Source organism: Arachis hypogaea, chromosome 11 (genome assembly GCF_003086295.3).
Source record: "Arachis hypogaea cultivar Tifrunner chromosome 11, arahy.Tifrunner.gnm2.J5K5, whole genome shotgun sequence".
NCBI classification, from domain to species: Eukaryota; Viridiplantae; Streptophyta; class Magnoliopsida; order Fabales; family Fabaceae; genus Arachis; species Arachis hypogaea.
In genome coordinates this window covers 33,127,966-33,149,067 of record NC_092046.1, presented here as the reverse complement: position 1 = coordinate 33,149,067, position 21,102 = coordinate 33,127,966, and the positions used below count along the sequence as shown (strand labels likewise).

General features: G+C 29.5%; 1 protein-coding gene across 1 annotated transcript; it reads left to right on the top strand.

The window, feature by feature from the left end:
* Positions 1-3,367: 3,367 nt before the first annotated feature.
* Positions 3,368-6,814, top strand: LOC112720643 (peroxidase 51). The gene is made up of 4 exons (XM_025771658.3): positions 3,368-3,743; positions 3,824-4,024; positions 4,740-4,905; positions 6,123-6,814. Exons 1-4 carry the CDS (start codon positions 3,525-3,527, stop codon positions 6,512-6,514), a joined length of 978 nt encoding a protein of 325 aa, XP_025627443.1. The 5' UTR covers positions 3,368-3,524; the 3' UTR covers positions 6,515-6,814.
* Positions 6,815-21,102: the final 14,288 nt, after the last annotated feature.

Genomic DNA, 21,102 nt, shown 5'->3' with positions numbered 1-21,102 from the left:
ATTTGTTTTAAAGCTGTTGTTCAAACGAGATAACTCTCTCGAAAATCACAAGAACTCATGTAGAGTAAGAGTCATACTCTCGTTCCACCCAGACTCATAAGATTAAGAACGAAAACAATCTTTGAAATTGAATCAATACATTAATTAAAATAGAAAAGTAATAGTCTAAATCCATAGAAGATAAACAGAGCTCCTAACCTTAACTGAAGAGGTTTAGTTGCTCATGACTTAAAGAAAAACTAGAGTTCTAAAAAGTGTGGAAGTCTGATCCCCTAAGAAGAGTGGATCTTTTCCCTTTTATACTAACCTAAATTGATTAGGAAATAAAATAAAATAATAAATTCTAAACCTAAACGATATTGTTTGTAAATAAAAATTACAAAAATAAAATAAACTATATCTAATACTAAATGCTAAATCCACTAGAGATGCTCTAAGAGTGTGCCTTTCATATTTGCATCAAGCTTGCTGGCGCTAAACGCCATATTGGGCGTTTACACCCTAAAGGGAGTAGTCATGAACATGCTGCTGGCAAGTTTAGTGCCCTAAGGGGAATACGCTAGCTTTTCTGTTTTTAGCTCCAAACTCTGTCAAAATATTTTGAATTTCATTTGAAATCATAAAAACACTAAAATAACTCAAAATAATATCCAAAACGAATTTTTGCACTAAAATAAGATAAAACTTAATAAAATCTAGATAAAACAACTAAAAAATAATAGGAAAAAGGGTAAAAAATGCTCACGCATCAATTATTTCACTGGTAAATCCAACAGCGCTTAGAGTTTTTCTTGTAATGAACATATATCAACGCACTACATGATAAGTATCTTTTAATAATTTTACTAACCATTTGTTATAAAAAGTTATATTGTGTTTGAACATAATTTTGTTTCTCTTTCTCGTGTGATTATTTTGTTAGTATTTTTTTTTGTTATTTTACATATATATATATATAATATTTTTGATACACATCCAAAATTTGTTTAAATTTGTGCTTATATTTTTCATAACATAAATAATTTTTTAAAATATTTAAAATAATAAGATAACACACAAAATATTTTTAGTACATATCTATAATTCGTTCAAATTCGTGATTGTATTTTTCTTAAAATAAATAATTTTTTAAAACATCTAAAATTATAAACTTTTTTACTAAATAATTTCTTAATACATCTAAAATTTATCCAAAAATAATTGTGTTTATTATTTTGGTTAAAGAATTATATACTAACCTTAGAATTGAAAAAAAAATAATTTTTATAGTATTATTTTTATTTTTATTTTAATTTGGTTAGAATTTTATTTTGTTAGGTTTAAATTTAAACTTGAATATTTTTATTTTAAGGAGATTTAATTTTAAATTGTAAATATGTAAAAATATTTGATATATAATATTTAAGAATAATTATTATAATTATTTTTATTAAATTTTTATAAATAATATCTGGTTAGAGAATGAATTTTGATAGATATTTAGTTATAACGGTTTCATTTAGTAGTTTACAAGTATATGAGATCATTTTATTTAATAATCACTAATACAAATCCGTAAACTGTAGCATTTCTCTTTTCTTTTTGCTTCCAAATTTGTCTACAACCCTTTGTTCGAATTGGGAGTACAGTATAGGATTAAAGTAAGGCCCCATGTCTGTGTGCAAACTCGTCAAGGCACTTGATTTGACAAATATTTCATATTTGAGCAGTTTTTGTTTGAATGGGACGAGGGCGGCCATACATAGTGCCAACCACAATAGTGTCCCTTTCCTTGCGGCTAATCCTCTTTATTTAGATTTTTTAAATTTTAAATTTTTTTTTTTTTTGGTGACTATTTTAAATTTTTATTTAAAAGAACAAAATATTATTTTTATTTTTAAATATCTTTTTTTGCATATTTTTTATTCTATTTATAAAATAAATAATAAAAAATTATACTTTATTCTTTAAAATAAAATTTAAAATTTAAATCCTAATCCCCTACCACCTTTTATTAGATACAATATTTTGGATACATATTTCATAATTTAGGCATAAAATTATTGATACGTGAAGAGCATATTAAACATATCTTTAGGAGCAATGAATATATTTTTTATTTGTTGAAGTAAAAAGTGAAGCTAAAAGATTCTAGAGTTTGTATTTTTAATTTTATTTTTGGAGATGTAAAATAGAAAAATAAGTTTTTTATTTTTTAAAAAATTCTAAAAAATATTAAAAATAATCTATTAAAAAAAGAAATTAAAAATAAGATAAAATCAAAAGACAAACTCCCTTAATTTTATTTCTTTATTTGAGAAAATGAACATTTAAAAAGAGATCTAAATTGCTGGTGGTATACATAAAATATTTTTAGAATACTATAATGTTTTTAGAATTATAAAAATACTACATACACATAAAAAATTAATCATTAAATTAATTATCATATAATTTTTTATAAATATATGTAATGTTTAATTTATTTTTAATATGTATTTTATATTTTAATATTTATTATATATAAATATTGACTTAATGACTGATTTTTTATATACATTTAATATAATTACAAAAGTTAAAGATGAAAGTTAATTGTTAGAATTATTGAACTCATTTGTAATTGGCTAATACTAACATATGCAAATTAAAGTGTTGCGTTAATTATTCAAGGAATTTAAACATTTTGTTTTTGTAAAAAGAGAGTCACTTAGATAAAGGTGTTTAAAACGTCTTTTTTTAAAGATATTTTTTAGTAATAAAAATTTAATATATATAATTGATTAAATAGTATTATTTTTGTCAAAATTAGATCAGACAAATTGATTTGGCAAAAAAATTAATGAACTAAATCTTAAATTGGTTTAAATTAATATTTTTTTTATAAAAAATAACTATAATACTCTTATTATAGAAAATGACAAAATACTATTATTATTATTATTATTATTATTATTATTATTATTATTATTATTATTATTATTTTTAAATTCTAAATCTTAACTCTTTTCTTTTTTTTGTGTTATTATGAGATTAAAATTTAGAATTTTTAAAATTATTATTATTATTATTATTATTATTATTATTATTATATATATATATATATATATATATAAATATAAAATATGAATATTTTAATTTTTTTTATAATAAAAATATTATAATCATTATTTATAAAAAAATATTAATTTAGACTGATTTAAAATTTAGTTCATCGATTTTTTGGTTAATTGGTTTGTTCTATTTAATTATAATAGAAATAATATGGTTTAATCGACTACATATGTTAAATTTTAATTGTTAAAGAATATTTAAAAAAAAATATTTTAGACATGTTTGTTTGAGTGGCTCCGGACTAAAAAGGTTGAAAAGATTACAAGGGACAACTGGCTAGTGCAGTGACTCGTGATGACCCCGACAACTTGGTTACTCACATAGCTCATATATACCCCCTCCTCATGCTTTCCAATTAAGCATCAACCCAACCAAACCAAATTCTTTCTTCCCTTTCATTTTATAACTCTTGTTTTCTCTTCGAATCAAACATGAGTAGTGGAATTGTGTGGTCACTCGCATTATTATTGAGTCTCGTGTGTCTTAATCCATTTCAATTATCTTCGGCACAGCTTAGTCCAAACCATTACGCTAATATCTGCCCCAATGTTGAATCCATCGTTAGACGAGCAGTTCAAAATAAATTCCAACAAACCTTTGTAACTGTTCCTGCCACGCTCCGTCTCTTCTTCCACGACTGCTTTGTCCAGGTAAAATTTGTTAAATACGACACATGAATAGTTATATTTGTAACAGAATTCAATTGTTGTTAATGGTTACATGTATGCAGGGTTGTGATGCTTCAGTGTTGGTAGCATCAACAGGGGCAAACCAAGCAGAGAAGGATCATTCGGATAATTTGTCATTGGCTGGAGATGGATTTGACACAGTTATCAAAGCAAAAGCAGCGGTTGATGCTGTTCCTCAGTGCAGAAACAAAGTCTCCTGTGCTGATATTCTTGCTTTGGCAGCCCGTGATGTCGTTGTTCTGGTTCGTTAATTAACTCCCTCATATTCCTCTTTCAAATCATTCATCATCACATCATTATTCTTGCAATTAACTGTAAGTGTGCTGGAGACAATCATAGTATCTATACATAAAAAATCAAGTCACCAAATTAGTTATTTATATGAAATATATGTTAATATATATAATACTCGTTAAAAATAAATTGAATATTATATATATTTATATACATATATATAGTATCTGATTTAGTATTGAAAAAATTTTCAAATTTATTATGCACGTTTATACGTATTTCGTAAATTATATTCATACTCTATTTTATCAAAATTACACATATACCTTTCTATTTGGTTAATAATTTAATATACCTTTTTCCTTTTTATTGCGTATTAAATTTAAAGTGTTAAAAATTTATTGTAAAAGACGGTTTTAACTCTACATTTTTTTTATTATCCAAAAAAAAAAAAACCCTCATACAGACAAAAGAATAGTTACAAAAATTAAAAACGAACTCTTTTATTTTAACATTGTTATGAATAATAACTTTATCATTCTTTTAACATTTCTAATATAACTCACTCCCTTTTATCTTTAAATGAAGTTTGAGACTCAAGTAGTAATTTGAATCTCATACCTTATGAAATGAGTACATATCTTTAAGACTTGTAAAAAGAAGTTTAGCTTGTTGGTTAATTTAGTTCATTAATGAAAGGAAGTTGTTGATGTATGCATGTAGGCTGGTGGACCTTCATACACGGTTGAATTGGGAAGATTTGATGGGTTAGTATCAAGAGCTTCTGATGTAAATGGAAGGCTACCACAACCAGGCTTCACCTTGAATCAGCTCAATTCTCTCTTTGCCGCAAATGGCCTCACCCAAACTGACATGATTGCCCTCTCAGGTATTACTCAATAATGGAACTGGGACCCATTTACTATGACTTTTTTAAATTCATTAACTTAACGGGGCAAAACTTTATTATTTTTTTATACGGATGTTGGTACATAACATCAATCATGTAATATATTATTGCCCCTAGCCATTCACACACTTGTGTTCATGTATGATTCATCAATAATAAAAACAAAATTATTTTAAAAAAAAATTAAAATAGTTCTTGAAATTAAATCCAAAAAATAATTCTTGTTTGAAACTTCTTAAAATAAGTTATTCAATTTGAATGGCTATCGCCTTCTAAACAATGGATCGTCAACTACTAAACATAAACAATAGCAGAGTCCTTATAAAATTTCAAGGATATCGATACCTTTTTTATTTTATTTGAATAATTACAAATATCATGTGTTCTACTAATTTATTAACTTCTTTTTAAAAAAGTTATAATATTCCTGATCTAGTTTTAGTTTTTACTTATAAAAAAATAGTACCGAAACCCTTATAACAAGTAATAGCACCAAAGAAAATTTCCTATGATGATGACAAACAAATCACATATATAATGCATAATATTCTTTTTGTTTTGAAGCATTTGTTACGTTAAAACTTTGGTATGTATAACTATAATTTGGGAAAAAAAATTTCTCTATTTAAACCAAATTGAGTGTTATTAGACGACTAATAGATTTTCAGCCAATATATAACCAACATTTATATGTTCTCTAAAAGAAATAAATGAACATAATTAACAAAAAAATAAATAAACTACATATATTTTAACTAAAAATGAGTTTAAAAACTATAAATAAGCTCGGAAAAGATTATCTAAATTTTTTTCTTTTGAAAATATTAGATCGAGAAAACACATAACGATTGTATTTCTAAGACATTTTCTTACGTATAAAAATATTTTATAAGTTTGCGTGAATTTTTGTATAGATATTTTTTTATTTATCTTATTTTAATATTTTTTATTTAGATCAACAAAATTCTAAAATTTTGGTCATAGAAATTTTAATATCGTATTATCAAACTACAACTCTTCAAAAATTAAATTAAAAAGTAGAATATCTCTAATAAGTTGAAAAAACATGGAAGCTTGATCATGTTTTTAAAGGGTGATGATGAACATGCAGAAGAAGCAGAATATTGAATGATTGAATTTTATGATGATCTAAAAGCACATTTGGCATTTGAGCATTTTCACGTGCGTTATTACAGGTGCACACACCCTTGGATTCTCGCACTGCAACAGGTTCTCAAACAGAATCTACAGCACCCCAGTGGACCCCACACTGAACAAGCAATACGCTGCACAGCTCCAACAAATGTGCCCAAGAAACGTGGATCCAAGAATCGCCATCAACATGGACCCAAACACACCTCGCACCTTCGACAACTTTTACTACAAGAACCTTCAAAACGGACAGGGTCTCTTCACCTCTGATCAGATCCTCTTCACTGATCAGAGGTCTAGACCCACCGTTAATTCTTTTGCCTCCAATGCTAATGTCTTCAACTCCAACTTCGTTGCTGCAATGACCAAATTGGGTCGCGTTGGGGTTAAGACTGCCCGTAACGGAAAAATTCGTACGGATTGTTCCGTTCTTTGATTCAAGCAAGACACAAATAATACAGGCTACTTTAGTTATGTTTCACTGCAGAGTGAGAATTTAAAAGGAAAAATCTGAAAGGGTTATGTTCATTATATTGTTGTCAATAAATTTGTTTTGGAATAACCGGGAGTTGGTTGGGTGGGTTAAAAAGAAAAGAAAATTAAAGATATGGCTGGCGGCTGTATTGTTTTTTTTTTTTCTTCATTTTGTATCAATAATAATGTTTCAAATAATACAAAATCCTCTAATTTGAGTAAAAACGAAATCAAATTAGAGGATTGCTCATTGCATGATGAAGATCTCTTCTAATCCTCAATTTAGAATAGTCTCTTGCGTGGGGATGGTATAGTTTCCTAGATTTATTTACCGGAAAATTAAATATATATGAAAAAATGTAGAATGTATTGTCTTTTCTCCCTTATCTTTTATTGTTAAACATCCTCCATTTTCATGTTTAATTAATTTAGATTATGTATGCTAGGAATGGAATTATTTTTCTTCGTTTGTTCGCTTGTCACTTTTCAGTTGAGATAATCAACATTTTACACCCATGCACGAATACAACGGCCTAACAACACAATGCAAGTGCGAACGTATTAAATTCATTGACCGTATATTTGAATATATTTATTATGATTCCAAAATCGTGAGTGCATCTTATCTGTATATACTCTATGGAAACTTTTTCTGCTATAATTAGCCAAACTTTTTCATAATTCACTTCATTTATATTACTTAATATCAATTTTATGTTTTATCCTACTCTTTTATTATTTTACTTATCACCGTTCTTATCAAATCTACTTATTAATGATATTAATTATAAAATCATATCCTTTTTTATTAGTCATTATTGTAATCAATACTTAATATTCCTTTTTATTAGACATTATCGTGTTTTAATACTCGATAGTGAAATTAGCCACTTTTTATATAGTTATCCTTTATGGTAGAAGGTGTTGATGAAGAATTTGAACAACAGACAGACTCATTTGACGAGATTATTGTCAGTCAACTAATTTTTGAAAATATGAAAAATCACACTAGTTTTAATGAGGTATGATAATAAATCGATTTTTTTTTGTATTTTTATGTGTATTTATAATTATATTGTACTACTATGTTCATACACATAACATTCATGCGTTTATATACATAACATCCATAATTACATACAACTAACATCTAAAAATTAAATTCATGTTTATTAGATATTACAATCATACACGTATCATTTTTTAGTTATTGCATAAGTAACTATTAAGTTAATACAAATATTTTTAAATTTTATCATAATTGAATTTAAAAAAATGTCAAATTCTTAAATTAATTTATTCAATTGATAAATTTACTCATAACATCCATAAATTTATCCACATAACATCCATAATTTATACTCATAATATTCATAATTTCATACCTATGATGTCTATAATTAATAAATTTTTATAATTAATATTATCAAATTTTAAACTATACATCTTATTGTATTCTTCAAATTATCTTATATGTACACTAGTAGGTCGTGATTTTAATTATTTTAATATTTTTTTAATATTCATATGTATGCTTATTTATTGATGTTAATATGACGAGTTAATAATTATTTTAAAAAAATTATTTTTAAATTTTTTTATATTTTATATTTTATTTTTTAATAGTCTATATGTAAAATATAAGTTATATAGTAGAAGTTGTTAAAATTTTTTAATTATTTAACTTTCATAATTTTTGTAGAGAATTATTGCATTTAATGGATAATAATGTGATTGAGAGATGTTAGAGATTTGATTTGAGAGAAACTGAAATTAATTTTGGAAAGAACATTAATGACTCTAAACATGCAGCAAAATGATAGGTGATAAGGAGGATAAGTGATAAAGAGGTGTATGCCACTTGCTTATCAAGAGAATAAAAATTTTTACATGACATTTCTATATTGTAATTATTTTTTGATTACCTAGCATTACTCATGCTCTAATTACCAAATATAAAAGACAAATTACGCATATAAAATGTTCGAAAATTAAATTTATTCTATTACAATTTTTTAATATTACAACAATTTTTATAGATATAAAAAGTTGTAAAAATATCTTTTAGTATTAAAAAATTGTAATCTAATAAATTTAGTTTTTAAATATTTTATATACATAACTTGTACAATTACAAACAACTTCGCATGATATTTGTTGATTTAAAAAAATAATTAACGCATTGATGATAACAAACATAATTAAGTTGGATTAATAACTCAAATAGTTTTTGATAAATTGATTCAAATGTGTAAGCCCAAAGTTTATTTTTATTGCAGCCCAAATCAAAGGAACAAAGTGATCAAGGTTGTCGAATAGACAATAATCTAATAACACAACCCATTTGCTTTCAAGTAAAAGAGAAGCGCCTAACCCATGACCAAAAAAAAAAAAAAAGTAAAAGAGAAGCTAACCTAAACTATGCTTCACAAGTTGACTTCGGATAAACTCTAGAAAGAAAGAGAGCTTCATTTTTGAAATCACACACCAGGAAAAAAAAAAAGAAAGTTAATCAAGCAATGTCCAATCAAGTTAATCAAAAGCTTGATAAGTAAATTTAGAGGTTAAAGGTAATTTGTTTCCATTTGCAACTTCAAACACGTCACCATTAATGCAGTTTTATCAAGCCCACTTTTATCCTCAATGACAGTATATTTAAATTTATCTTCATTCTCTGTAGATGCTACAATAGAAATGGTCTTTGGTTTCGGGACCTTGAACACTCCATCATTTTGAGATACTTCACGTTTTGCAATTGCAAGGACATCTAGTCCTATTGAAATCATTCATTAATACCAAACAATTAATCTATGGTCAATAGAACTAAATCAGAAACACACCTAATTCAAACACTACAAAAATTTGACGAATTAGCGACGAATTTTTACGAGAATATTTTTTGTCACTAACTTGTGAAGAATTAGTGACACACTAACACCAAAATTAATGAGCGGTCACAAAATATCCGAACTTGAAAAAAGCGATTGATTAGCAAAAGATTCACGAGAAAGTTTGTTTCTCGCAAATTGACTTTTGTAGCTAAAAAAAGAGCGGGAAAAATTTTCTCACTAATTTGTCACAAATTAATTAGCGAGTGACAATGTTCTAGCAAATCAGTCACTTAGGGGTTCAATCAAATAAAAGTAAAGTAGAAAGGGATATTATTGTCACTATTCGGTCGCAAGTGTTTGATATAGAATTAGCAAGAAACAATTCACACACTAGTTCGTCGCTAAATAAACTTTGTGCGAAAAGGCTAATTAGCGAGGAACAATGTTACTAGCTAATCTGTCACAAAGACTTGAAATGCATTTTGTGATGGACAATTTCCTAGCTAATTTGTCACCAAAGTTTTTATTTTTAGCAAGCAACTAGTTTCTTGTTAATTTGTCTCATAATATTGTAAAATTTAAAATTAGGATAGCGACAGATAACAATCGTCACTAACTCGTCGCAACGGATAAATCGTTTAGCTAGGGAAGTGTTCCTTACTAATTAGTTGCTAAAGTGGAAATATGGATATTGAGCGTCTAGGACCTAAGTAGCGAGAAATTTGCGACCGCTTAACAACTGACACACTTCGTTCGCTGATTTCAAGTCACTAATTAGTGGGTGAAATACATTTGTCGCTAAGTTGTCGAAAGTTTAATTTAGCGAGCGACTTGGCAACTGCAATCTTGTCGCAAAGCAAAAGCTGTATCCTACCTATTTTGTAGCAAATTACTCGCTACAAAGTTATAACAAATCCAAAGCTAACTGAGAAAATGTTAGAAGTAACTGATCGCAATTGAGTCACTAATCAAAAGCTTATTTAGTGAGGAATTAGCGACCGCTTAACAACTGATAGACTTTCCTCACTTATTTCATATTACTACTAATTTGTGAGGAAACACGTTAGTCGTCATTCTTATTTCCTTATTTCATATTGCTACTAATCTCTAACCTCTATATAAATCATGGAGAATTTATGAAAAGTTTGAAGTAAATTTGCCAAATACTCTAATATAATTTGTCACAATTTTCTCACTAATCTAAAGTTATTATAAAAGAGCTATTAAATATTTTACATGAATGATTAAGATTAAACTAAAAAGTCATAAAACATTTATAAAATATAAAAATATTTTTAAATTAAAAGAGTAATACTAATTATTTTAGTTTATTTATTTTAATATAAAATCATTAACATTTACATAAATATTTTTGTGTTTATTAAAAAGATCTTATAAAAGATTTCTTAAAATTTTAATTTTTTTCAAAAAACTCAAAATAAAAATTTGAAAAGAAAAGAAAAAAATTAGCAACTGAACAAACAAAACAAGTTATACTAATTTAAAAAATATTTAATTCTAAAAATTGAAAACGCGCATGTTTTCTATTTGAAAGTGTTTAAAACCAATCCAAACTGAGGAACCGAACCAACAAAACTCCAAAAAATACCTTTTCCCTGACTAAACCTAACCCTAACACATCACTAACATACACGCAATGCCGCACTCATAAATGACATACATCACCCTCTTGGCTCTCTCACAATCGTTCCCTCACTCACTCACTCACAATCGTTTCCTCACTCAGAGTGCTGCATACATACAGCGCCACTGCCGTCGCAAGGTAGCAGCGCTGCTACCACTGCTGTCACGTACAGAGAGCGACTAAGCGAGCCCATCTTCTTGCACCTTCTGTCTCCGACAATCGAATTGCCATCATGCTCCAGTCATCTGGGCCTTCATCTCTGGTTTTTAGTTTGCCATTGTTGAAGCCATGCTGTTCGTGTGACTCTTCATCTACGTCGTTGAAGCCGTGACATCCCTCTAGTGTTTTGTCTTTGTAGCCATTGACATGCCATCGTATCTCCGTTCCATCCCCATCATCTCCATCGTCTCACCATCTAGTTTGTTCCATCGTCCTCCTCGTAAAAATGCAAGCCTAATACTTGCTTACTATTTAATAGGTTGTTTAACAATTTGTCACTAGTCAATGAATTGTTGCAGACATGAGATAAGATTCAAATGCCGAATACTTGCTTATTATTTGTTTATATGATATATATTATTCTATAAATTATATTTTAAATAAATTTTATTATATACAAAATATCCAATAATATATATTTAAATTGAACTCATTTGTAAGATTTTAGTTATAGAAACATAAATTATAAAATATAAAAATATTCTTAAATTAAAAGAGTAATACAAATTATTTTATTTTTTTATTTTAATATAAGATTATTGACATTTACATATATATTTTTGTGTTTATGAAAAAAATCTTATCTAGCTTATAAAAGATTTTTAAAATTTAAATTCTTTTTTCAAAAAAATCAAAATGAAAATTTAAAAAAAGAAAATAATAACTCAAAAAACAAAATAAGTTATATTAATTTAAAAAGTGTTTAATTTCAAAATTTGAAAACACACATATAAGCGCCTTCTCCATTATTTCAAATAAAAAATTGCATATAAACTTCATTTTTAGAACTTTAAATCAAAGATTGAAAATTAACACGATTTCAAGCTTTTAGCTCTTTCTGAGCTCACTCCCTTGCCCTCTCTCAAGAGTCTCAGTCGTCTCTCATCTTATCTCAGCCTTCTCTCACTCACTCCCTTGTGCTTCTAACCTCAAAGTCTTCTTCATCGCATCAAAGCTCTTCAAAATTTTCTTGTCTGCGTCGAATGATGGGTAGAATCTCCTTCTCTGTGTCAAAGATGTTTCTCAGTGCTGCATTGCTTCTAGGTACTGCCCTGCTCTCTGGTGACCCTCAATGACGACGCCACCAACAGTGGCTGCAAGGTGCACGGTCAATGCGCCGGTGCTGCCCCCTTCTTCTTCTCTGCCACCACCAATCACACAAAGGTTATCCCAGCCACCACTAGAAGCCCCAGTGAATCTTAGTCAGCCACCACCTCTGCTCGACCGTCCCTTCCCCTATTCTCAAACTCAGGTAAACCAATGTTTTCTTTTTTCATTTTAAAAAAGAAATTAATTAAGGTTGATTCTGAACTTCTGATTGATGTTTTAAATTACTGATTATTTGGGTTGAGCTTGGGAACAAAGTTTTGTTTATTGTTTCAATTATTGTTTTGAATTTCAGATAATTGTTCTGATTATTAGTAAATTGATTATTGTTTTGAATTCTGATTACCAATAAACTGATTATTCCTCTAGTTGTTTGTTCTGAACTTTTTATTATAAGGTGAATTTGTTGTTTTGATTATTGTTATTATAAGGTTTCTCCTTTTGTTTTCTTCTGATTTGTTCTTATTTTAATTGATGTGATTATTGTTGATTTTTCAGATTATTGTTGTTATAATATTTCTAATTATTATTCAGTGGTCTGAACTTCTAATTTGTTACTGATTATTGCTGAACAACATTTGATTTCTCCTTCTTATTGTTTGTTTAGTAAAGAGTAATGGGAGGAGGAGAAAAGTGTATTCCTCCACAAATGATCGAGGAGAATAAAGCAATGGATATCGAAGCTGACAATATAATGTGCCTGGCTGATTGCTCCTGCTCCTGCTATTGTTTTTGTTCTTGATTTTAATTTACTTTATCTTCACTATTATTCTGATCGCTGCTATTCACTTAGTTAGAAAGTTGTGTTGTTCTGTTCTGTTTCTTTCTGCTTATGTTTATTGAAAGATACACTCGTGAACTTAAATATATTTGCTAAATATATTTACTATCAAGATAAACAATACTTCTAGCCATTGAAAAATTCAACAATTCCTTTATTTTGGAATCTATTAAATTTGCTTATTTGGGACTCAATATTTTAGTTGGATCCAGAGCTAGAGTTTGATCGTGAAGTATACCTTCTAGGATTTCTTCCAAATGCTGGTGTAGTAGTTGGTGTTTCTCAGAAAATGTCATTTTCAGATGGTTCAGAATTTCCATGTTTTGAGCCCTCTCCGCAAGCATAAACAATATTGCACTGTTTGTTGCGTCATCTTCTTCAGGTATTATAGTTATTCATACTAAGGATTGATAAGTAAGGTGAATTTTACTGCAAATTTAGTTATTCTATAGTTAGTAAATTGAATTGCATACAAAGTTTTTGTTTTCTTTGGTTGGGTGCATGAGATGAAGTTGTTTGCTTTTGGTAGGTGATTTATGATAAGATGAGTGGAAGAAGCAGGAGCTTTGGTTTCGTGACCATGTCTTCGATTGAGGAAGTTAAAGCTGCTAAATAGCAATTCGATGGCTTTGTAAGTTGGAGGTGTTCTGTTTGATGATAATACATCTTACTATTTATATTTTTTTCTGATTATTACATCTTTTATTCTGTGGATTTATTTATGTTAAAATTTGACAGTGCTAAGAATGAGGGTTCCGGTTTCAGATCTTCTTCTAGGGGTGATTTAACGAAAACTGTGTTCATGTTGGCAATCTTGCATGGGGTGTTGACCACTTAGCATTTGAGAACTTGTTTCGTGAACAAGGAAAAGTTTTGGAGACCAAGGTAATCTATGATAGGGAAAGTGGAAGATCAAGAGGCTCTAGATTTGTGATTTACAACAGCCCTAAAGAGGTCAACAGTGCTATTGAGTCCTTAGATGAACGGTAAGCATGCAAATCTACTCATAATATCCTGTTTGCTAATCACAAATAACAATTTAATGAGTTTGAACTTATCCATTTGTATATGTTACATTGTAAGTGTAATGGGTTGCCATGGCATCTAGTTTCCATCATATTATTGTTTGATTATCTTGTATTTAGTTATTTATTCCTTTGTTCTTGAAAACATATGAAGAAGCTAAGGGTACGTTTGGTTTTTGCGTTTTTATTTTTTGTTTTTTGGATTTTGTGAAGGAAAAAATAATAACAGGAAGTGAAAACAGAAAATATGATTATATTGTTTTCACTGATTTCATTTTTGCTTCATAAAATCCAGAAAATAGAAAACACTGAAAATAAAAATAAAAAATAAAAACGCAAACCAAATGCACCCTGATATTTCTGCATTTTCTTATTACTATATGTATAAACTTTTTTTCTGTTCTGTAGAATCATCAACTTCCCCTGACATATGATTTCCACAACTATATGCTATGGATGATGAATTTCGTAATATTGTTTGTGGTAGGTAATTGCTCTAAAGATGCATTTGGAGCTTTTTTTTAATTAGCCTTTTTCTAAGATGCTATTTACTGATATTATTTTTCTTTGATATTTTTGTAGTTTGATCATAGTATAAGTGACAACATTGGTGAAACTGAATGTGGAACTAGTGGACATGTTCTTTGTGTAATTGATATGCCAAGTCTTAGGTGTTATTTGTATTTTTTATTTTCTTAAAATTTTCAATGTGCAATGAGGAATTGAGATGCGTAATGTATAATGAATTTTATAGAAGTAGGATCACATTTGTCCAGCCAGATTGAAACATCTCTAAAGAATTGAGTGAATACTTACTTTTTACATAATATTGTAACTGAGCCTTTTTCTTTATTAGTTTACTAATCAAGTCATATTTTTTAGAACTATTGAATAGATAGAATAGCATTTGATCAAACCCAAAGGCTTGGTTATTTTTAGGTTAAGCTTTAATACCTAATTTCTTTAAACATGGATTGAACTTTTTTAAATATGTATAATTTTGATGAATTAATTTTATCTGTATGCGTGTTATAATTTTTTAATTCAATGACTAAAAAAAATGAGGTTTATTTTAGTATAGCGACAAAATTGGTATTCTAACTAATATTCTGGAAAAATTAGCGACATACTCACTGTTGATGATGGTGACAAATTAAAGACTCTATTGCGATTAAAACATTTATGAGATATTTATCGATTTGTTACTAGTTTAAAAAGAAATTGCGATGATATTTTGCGATAGCATTGCAACTAATTGACTATAGATTATTCCTAGCAAGTTAGCGACTACTTTATAACTCTACTTTCTCATTTAGAATAGTTTTGGTTTAGCGACAAAATTCCTACAAATTTGATTAAGGATTTTCAAAGATTAGCTATAGATTTACTACAAAATGTGACAGATTTGCAATCATATTAGCGGATAACTTGCGACCAGTTAGGTTTGGAAAAATTCCTTGCTAATTAGTGTCAACTAAGTATTCTATTTTGTCTACGAAGTTAGCTTGCATTTAGCGATGAGTCTGCTGCAATAGAGTTTGTCGCTAATTAGCGACTACCATTTAGTCTATTTGTTCTATGGAATTAGCTTTTACTTTAATGATGGATTTGTGATTATCTATTCGGTAGCTAAAAATCTTTCCGATGAAATAGCGACTGTTGCATTTGTCTCACTGATCTGTGACTTGTAATTAGCGAGGAAAGCATAAGTTGCTAGGTGGTAGCTAATCTGTCACAGATTATATTTTGCATTAGATTAGCGATGATTTTACAACTCTTTTTGTGGTAGCTAATCAGCCATATTCTTGTAGTGAAAATGCATAAGAAACTACAATACCTAAACGAGTTTCTTGAGGCACGTACACCACTCTGTCCTTGCCGAGAACATAAAGTCCACTACCAGTGGACTTCTCCATTTCCATGGTCTCTGTGGTCTTGTCAATGTCAAAATGTAGGCATAGATAATAGTGTGTAGTATAGCAAAGAAATAGGGTTTACCAGCAAAGTAATAGTGGTAGGGGTCTCAAAACCAGCACGGCAAGGGTTAACCTTTTCGGTGAGCGCTGAGCAACGGAGGAGATAGGGCGAGCACCGGCGATGTTCTTCGTGTGCGTTCGGAGAGGTTAGGGGTTTTGATAGTGTGGTTCTTTGATGTGCGTTTGGAGGTTAGGGGTTTTTAATTTACCGCCAGAATCGCAATCTATAAGGTTAAACGGAACCCTAAACCTAGAAGATTAACAAACAAACAAAAATATAAAAACAGAAAGATTAATTTAAAATCAAAGTATCAAATAGAAAAAAAGAACTTGCAGATGGAGGAGTGGTCAACAACAAAGCAGGACCTATTGGCGACTAGGCAGGTGTAGTCAGCGGCGAAAAAATAGAATGCGGGACGACGAAGTAGTGTTGCAGATCAGTGGCAACATGGACTTGATGAGGTGAGATGGAGATGGAGCAGAGTAGTAGACTGGTGCCAACAACTCAACAGCGAGCTGGCAGTGACGAGGTTGCTGGAGGGTGAGGCATGGGATGGAGGGTGAGGCATGAGAGGGACACAATGGCACAGAAGGGTTTAGGGGTTCTTTGAAGGAGAGAGTGATTCGGAGATGTGCCTTTTGAAAGTGTGTGCAGCTGTAACTCTCATATGAACGAAACCTTTTTTTTTGGAACCTTGTGGCCGCGCTTTTGAAGCGTGCCGAAAGAGGTACAGAAAACGAACACGCTTCTAAAACGTTACTATACCAAAACCATGTCGCCACGCTTTAAAAGTGTACATGTTTCTCTCTATAGCCATGCTTTGAAGCGTGGTAAAAAAATACGTGGCCAAATCTCTAAGCAATTGCCACCCTCATAAAAGTGTGGCCATTGACCCGTTTCGCCACATTTTTGAAGTGTAGCAATAAAAAATGTGGCCAAATCTCCAATCAATCACCACCCTTGCATGGCCATTGACCACTTTTGGCCACACTTTTAATAGCGGCAAGAAAAAAGCGTGGCGGTAGGCTTTTTTTGGTGTAGTGTTATCTTAGTGATAGGAATTGACGAGTTTATTAATTGAAATTCAAGTTAAAGTAAAAGTGGGCTTATAATAATCTCTATGATCACATAAAGTTTCCTTATTTTCACGAATCTTGCATACTTAAGAGTCAAGAATATTTAAAAATTTTAATCTGGATTATTTTATGGGAATCTTTTTATAATTATATAACCTTGAAAGCAGCTCTCTTTTCAAAAAGATTAAACAATTCTTCTTGACCAGGGGAGATATTTGAAATTTTGACTCTAAGTGTTTTATCTCAAGATAACTCTTAATATAGGTTTTTAATCGATAATCTTGAGCCAGTTGGCTCAAGTTATCGGGTGATAAAGCACCCCTCGGATTTAATCAACCCAAGCTTATCCTCGACACAATCAACACCACAGGCACATAACTAGGAAATCTTTTCATTCATCCTGACATAGGTGCCTACAGCCTCTTTGGACTCTAAATGCTTTATCTCAAGAAAACTCTTAAGATATGTTTTCAATCGACAATCCCGAACCAATTAGCCCAAGTTATCGGGTGTTAAAGCACCCCTTGAATTTACTTACCCAAGTATCTCCTTGACATAAAAGTATCATAGGCACATAACTGGGATCTACTCATTGATACTTAGAGGTTTATTGTTCTTCTTGCATTATTTTCGATCTCCCCCTTTATTTGAAAAAGTATCACTGCTTCGAGGATTTAACGGTTGGATTCTCATAATACTTCTCTAGAAGTTTATTTTTGAATTCCGTAGGTTTCATCCATATATCTTGAGTCCATTAATCATATCATTTAAGTGTACCCTACTTTTATTTAAACCTCCTTTTTATTCATCAATTCCACACATTCAGATATTCTCTCTTTACACAAGCAATTTACTGGAGAAACAAGCAAACAAGTTTTAAGCTACTAAGATTCATAAAGAAAACAGAAAATAAAAAACATGATGTAAAAAAAGATAGGAGAATAAGATACATAACTAACCACTAGAAAGAATAACGTTACCACTTTCAATCTTCCTCATCACTATCTTGGGATTTCTTCTTGTTGTATTTTTGTTGCGTTCTAAATCCCTTGTTTTTCTTTAACCACTAATATCAAACTTAGAAATTTGTCAAATTACTAAATTTAAATATTTTAAGTGGTATGAGAATGCATGTATTTACTTGGACAAGAAGGATGAAAAATAGTAGGAAGAATGACATGCATGCATGCTAAGTGGTGGCACATGAAACCAAGCTTGTAATAATAGATTTTGGAATTTTACAGCAAACCTCTCTAAGAATTTGAATTTTTAATCCATTGATGACACATGAAAGCAATAATTCAGAATTTGTGACATTAGTACTTTCTGCATAAGATATCAAATTTTCATAATATGTGATAACTGTACCAAGTTATTTTCGAGTAAAGTACTAAAGCTGACTGAAAGATTATGACAATGACAAATCTAACTATGAAAGAATTAAAACTAACTTGTAACCATGAATATGAGTTTCACTTGACAAAATTACTCAAATCCTAAAAAATATTTAAAATTTTCAAACTATCCCTTCTAACCTAACCTATCTAACCCCAAATTCTAACCCTACTAGTCCACTCCCAATCTCAAACATTTTGATGCCACCACTCCAACCTCATGTCCCAAGAAGCCTTCTTGATCACTCTCTTCGCTGCGTATCAAGGTGACACAGAATAAGCATTAAAAAGAGAATAAACTTCTATATTAATACAATGAAAATACTAGAGCTCCTTAAGCAACAAAATTACAGAAGAGTTCTGAAGAATTTCTTCTTTGAAATGTTTGTACAGCAGGTAAGGCCTCTTTTGTCAAAGCCAAAGCTACTGCAGTAGTATTCTTCAATTTCATTTCATCATTTAAATGAACAACCAAACCTTGTTGTTGTACCTAATTCTTTAAATTTATCAACACCTCCATTTCTTCATAATAGCGTATTCAATTCAGCTTAAATCAAAGAAAGCAATGCACAAAAACATTCACCACTATACACAATTAAATAACACAAGGTAGATTCTTTTATAGACATTGAAATCATTTAAATACTGAAAGCCATCTGGAACGAACCATGAGCGATCGCCTTTTGCAAACTTTTTAGACGAAATGAATAATATTTTTTTGAACAAAACGATATCCTTCGGAGACTGCTGCGGAGCCGATTGTCCTACCGTTGCCGTAGTAGTAACTAGGTGGGTGCTAATGTCATATATTCTCAAAAATTGCAAAAAAAAAAAAAAAAAAAATAACGATGACAAAAAGGGAAAAAGAAGAGTTATTATTTGTTGATGGCAAAGAAAAGAGTTGGGGATTGGATGAGGAAGAATTAGAGTTAAGGACTGGTTAGGTTAAAATGAGTAGTTTAAAAATTTTGGATAATATTTTAAGATTTAGATAGTTTTTGTCAAGTAAAATTTATCTTTTAAAATTATAAGTTAATTTTAATTCTTTCATAGTTATATTTGTTAGTGTCATAATCTTTTATGGTCAATTTTAATACTTTACTCATTTTTTTAAATTCAGTTCACCAAGTCACCACAGAAATTGTAAATGATGATCAATGAAAATACCATTAAAAGAAAAATAGTATAGAATAAAAAAGAATTAATAAGATCAGAGAAAAATAAGAAAAGAATTAATTAGATCAATGAAAAATAAGAAAGAGATAATTCTATGAAAATGGAATTCTAAAAAGAGGAATATATCAATTACTAATTTTTTCTAAGATTGATTATATTATTACCATCTTTATTTATAGTAAATTCTATTACTAATAAAAAGATCTAATTGGGTTCATTTTTATTCGTTACAGATAACTTGCCTTGTTCACCATCTCTTGAGTTCCTTCTCCCCAAATTGTTTTATTCTTTTGGTAGTCTCAAACAACCAACTCTCTGTTGTAAAATAAATAAAGAAAAAAGATATAAATATAAGATATAAAACCCTAGTATTAATATTTATCAATATAATTATCTTGATATAATAAAAGTGATATATATATATATATATATATATATATATATATATATATATATATATAAAAGTAGTATCGTATGTAAAGAGAGAGAAGAGTATAAAGAGAGAAAAAATATTGTCATTGATTGTTATTGTTGTGTGTTGTTTCAATCGTTACTTCTACTATTTATACAGGTGACAAGTTTTTGATTCCAACCTTCATTAATTTTAAACTTGCCTTGAAAAGTTATTCCTTCAGTATAGGAAAGATTAGCCGCCCAATTTCATAAATGGGCATTCAATACGTTCTTATCACAACTACGTTCTTATCACAACACTCCCCCTTGGATGCCCATTTAGGATTATTGCTTCGTTAAAACCTTACTAAAGAAAAATCCAATGGAAAAAAACTTTAGTCAAGGAAAAAGAGTATAATATCCTTTAGTGATGGGGACTGCTTCATTAAAAATCTTGTCAAGAAAAACCTAATGGGAAAAAAATCTGACCAAGAAAAAAAGAGTACAGTCTCCCCCTCTTGTTGACATCATTTAATGTCTCAAAATCGGCGCATCTCAATCTCATGTACCAATCTTTCAAAGGAGGATTTTGGGAGTGACTTTGTGAATAAATCTGCCAGATTGTCACCTGAGCGGATCTGTTGGACATAAATTGTCCTTTGATTTTGAAGATCATGAGTGAAGAAGAATTTGGGAGAAATATACTTTGTTCTATTACCTTTGATGTATCCGCCTTTAAGTTGAGCAACGCATGTTGTATTATCTTTAAACAGGATAGTTGGAGCTATCTTATGATCAATCAGTTCACATGATAACAGAATATATTGGATCAAACTCCTGAGTCAAAAACACTCGCGACTAGCTTCATGTATCGCTAGTATTTCAGCATGATTAGAAGATGTTGCTGCAATCATCTGTTTCGTAGA

Bases quoted from the DNA above. Each gene is read 5' to 3' on its own strand.
- LOC112720643 (XM_025771658.3), top strand. From the start codon at position 3,525: ATGAGTAGTGGAATTGTGTGGTCACTCGCATTATTATTGAGTCTCGTG. The intron at 4,025-4,739 runs GTTCGTTAATTA...GTATGCATGTAG, and splicing joins CCCGTGATGTCGTTGTTCTG to GCTGGTGGACCTTCATACAC. The intron at 4,906-6,122 runs GTATTACTCAAT...GCGTTATTACAG, and splicing joins TGACATGATTGCCCTCTCAG to GTGCACACACCCTTGGATTC.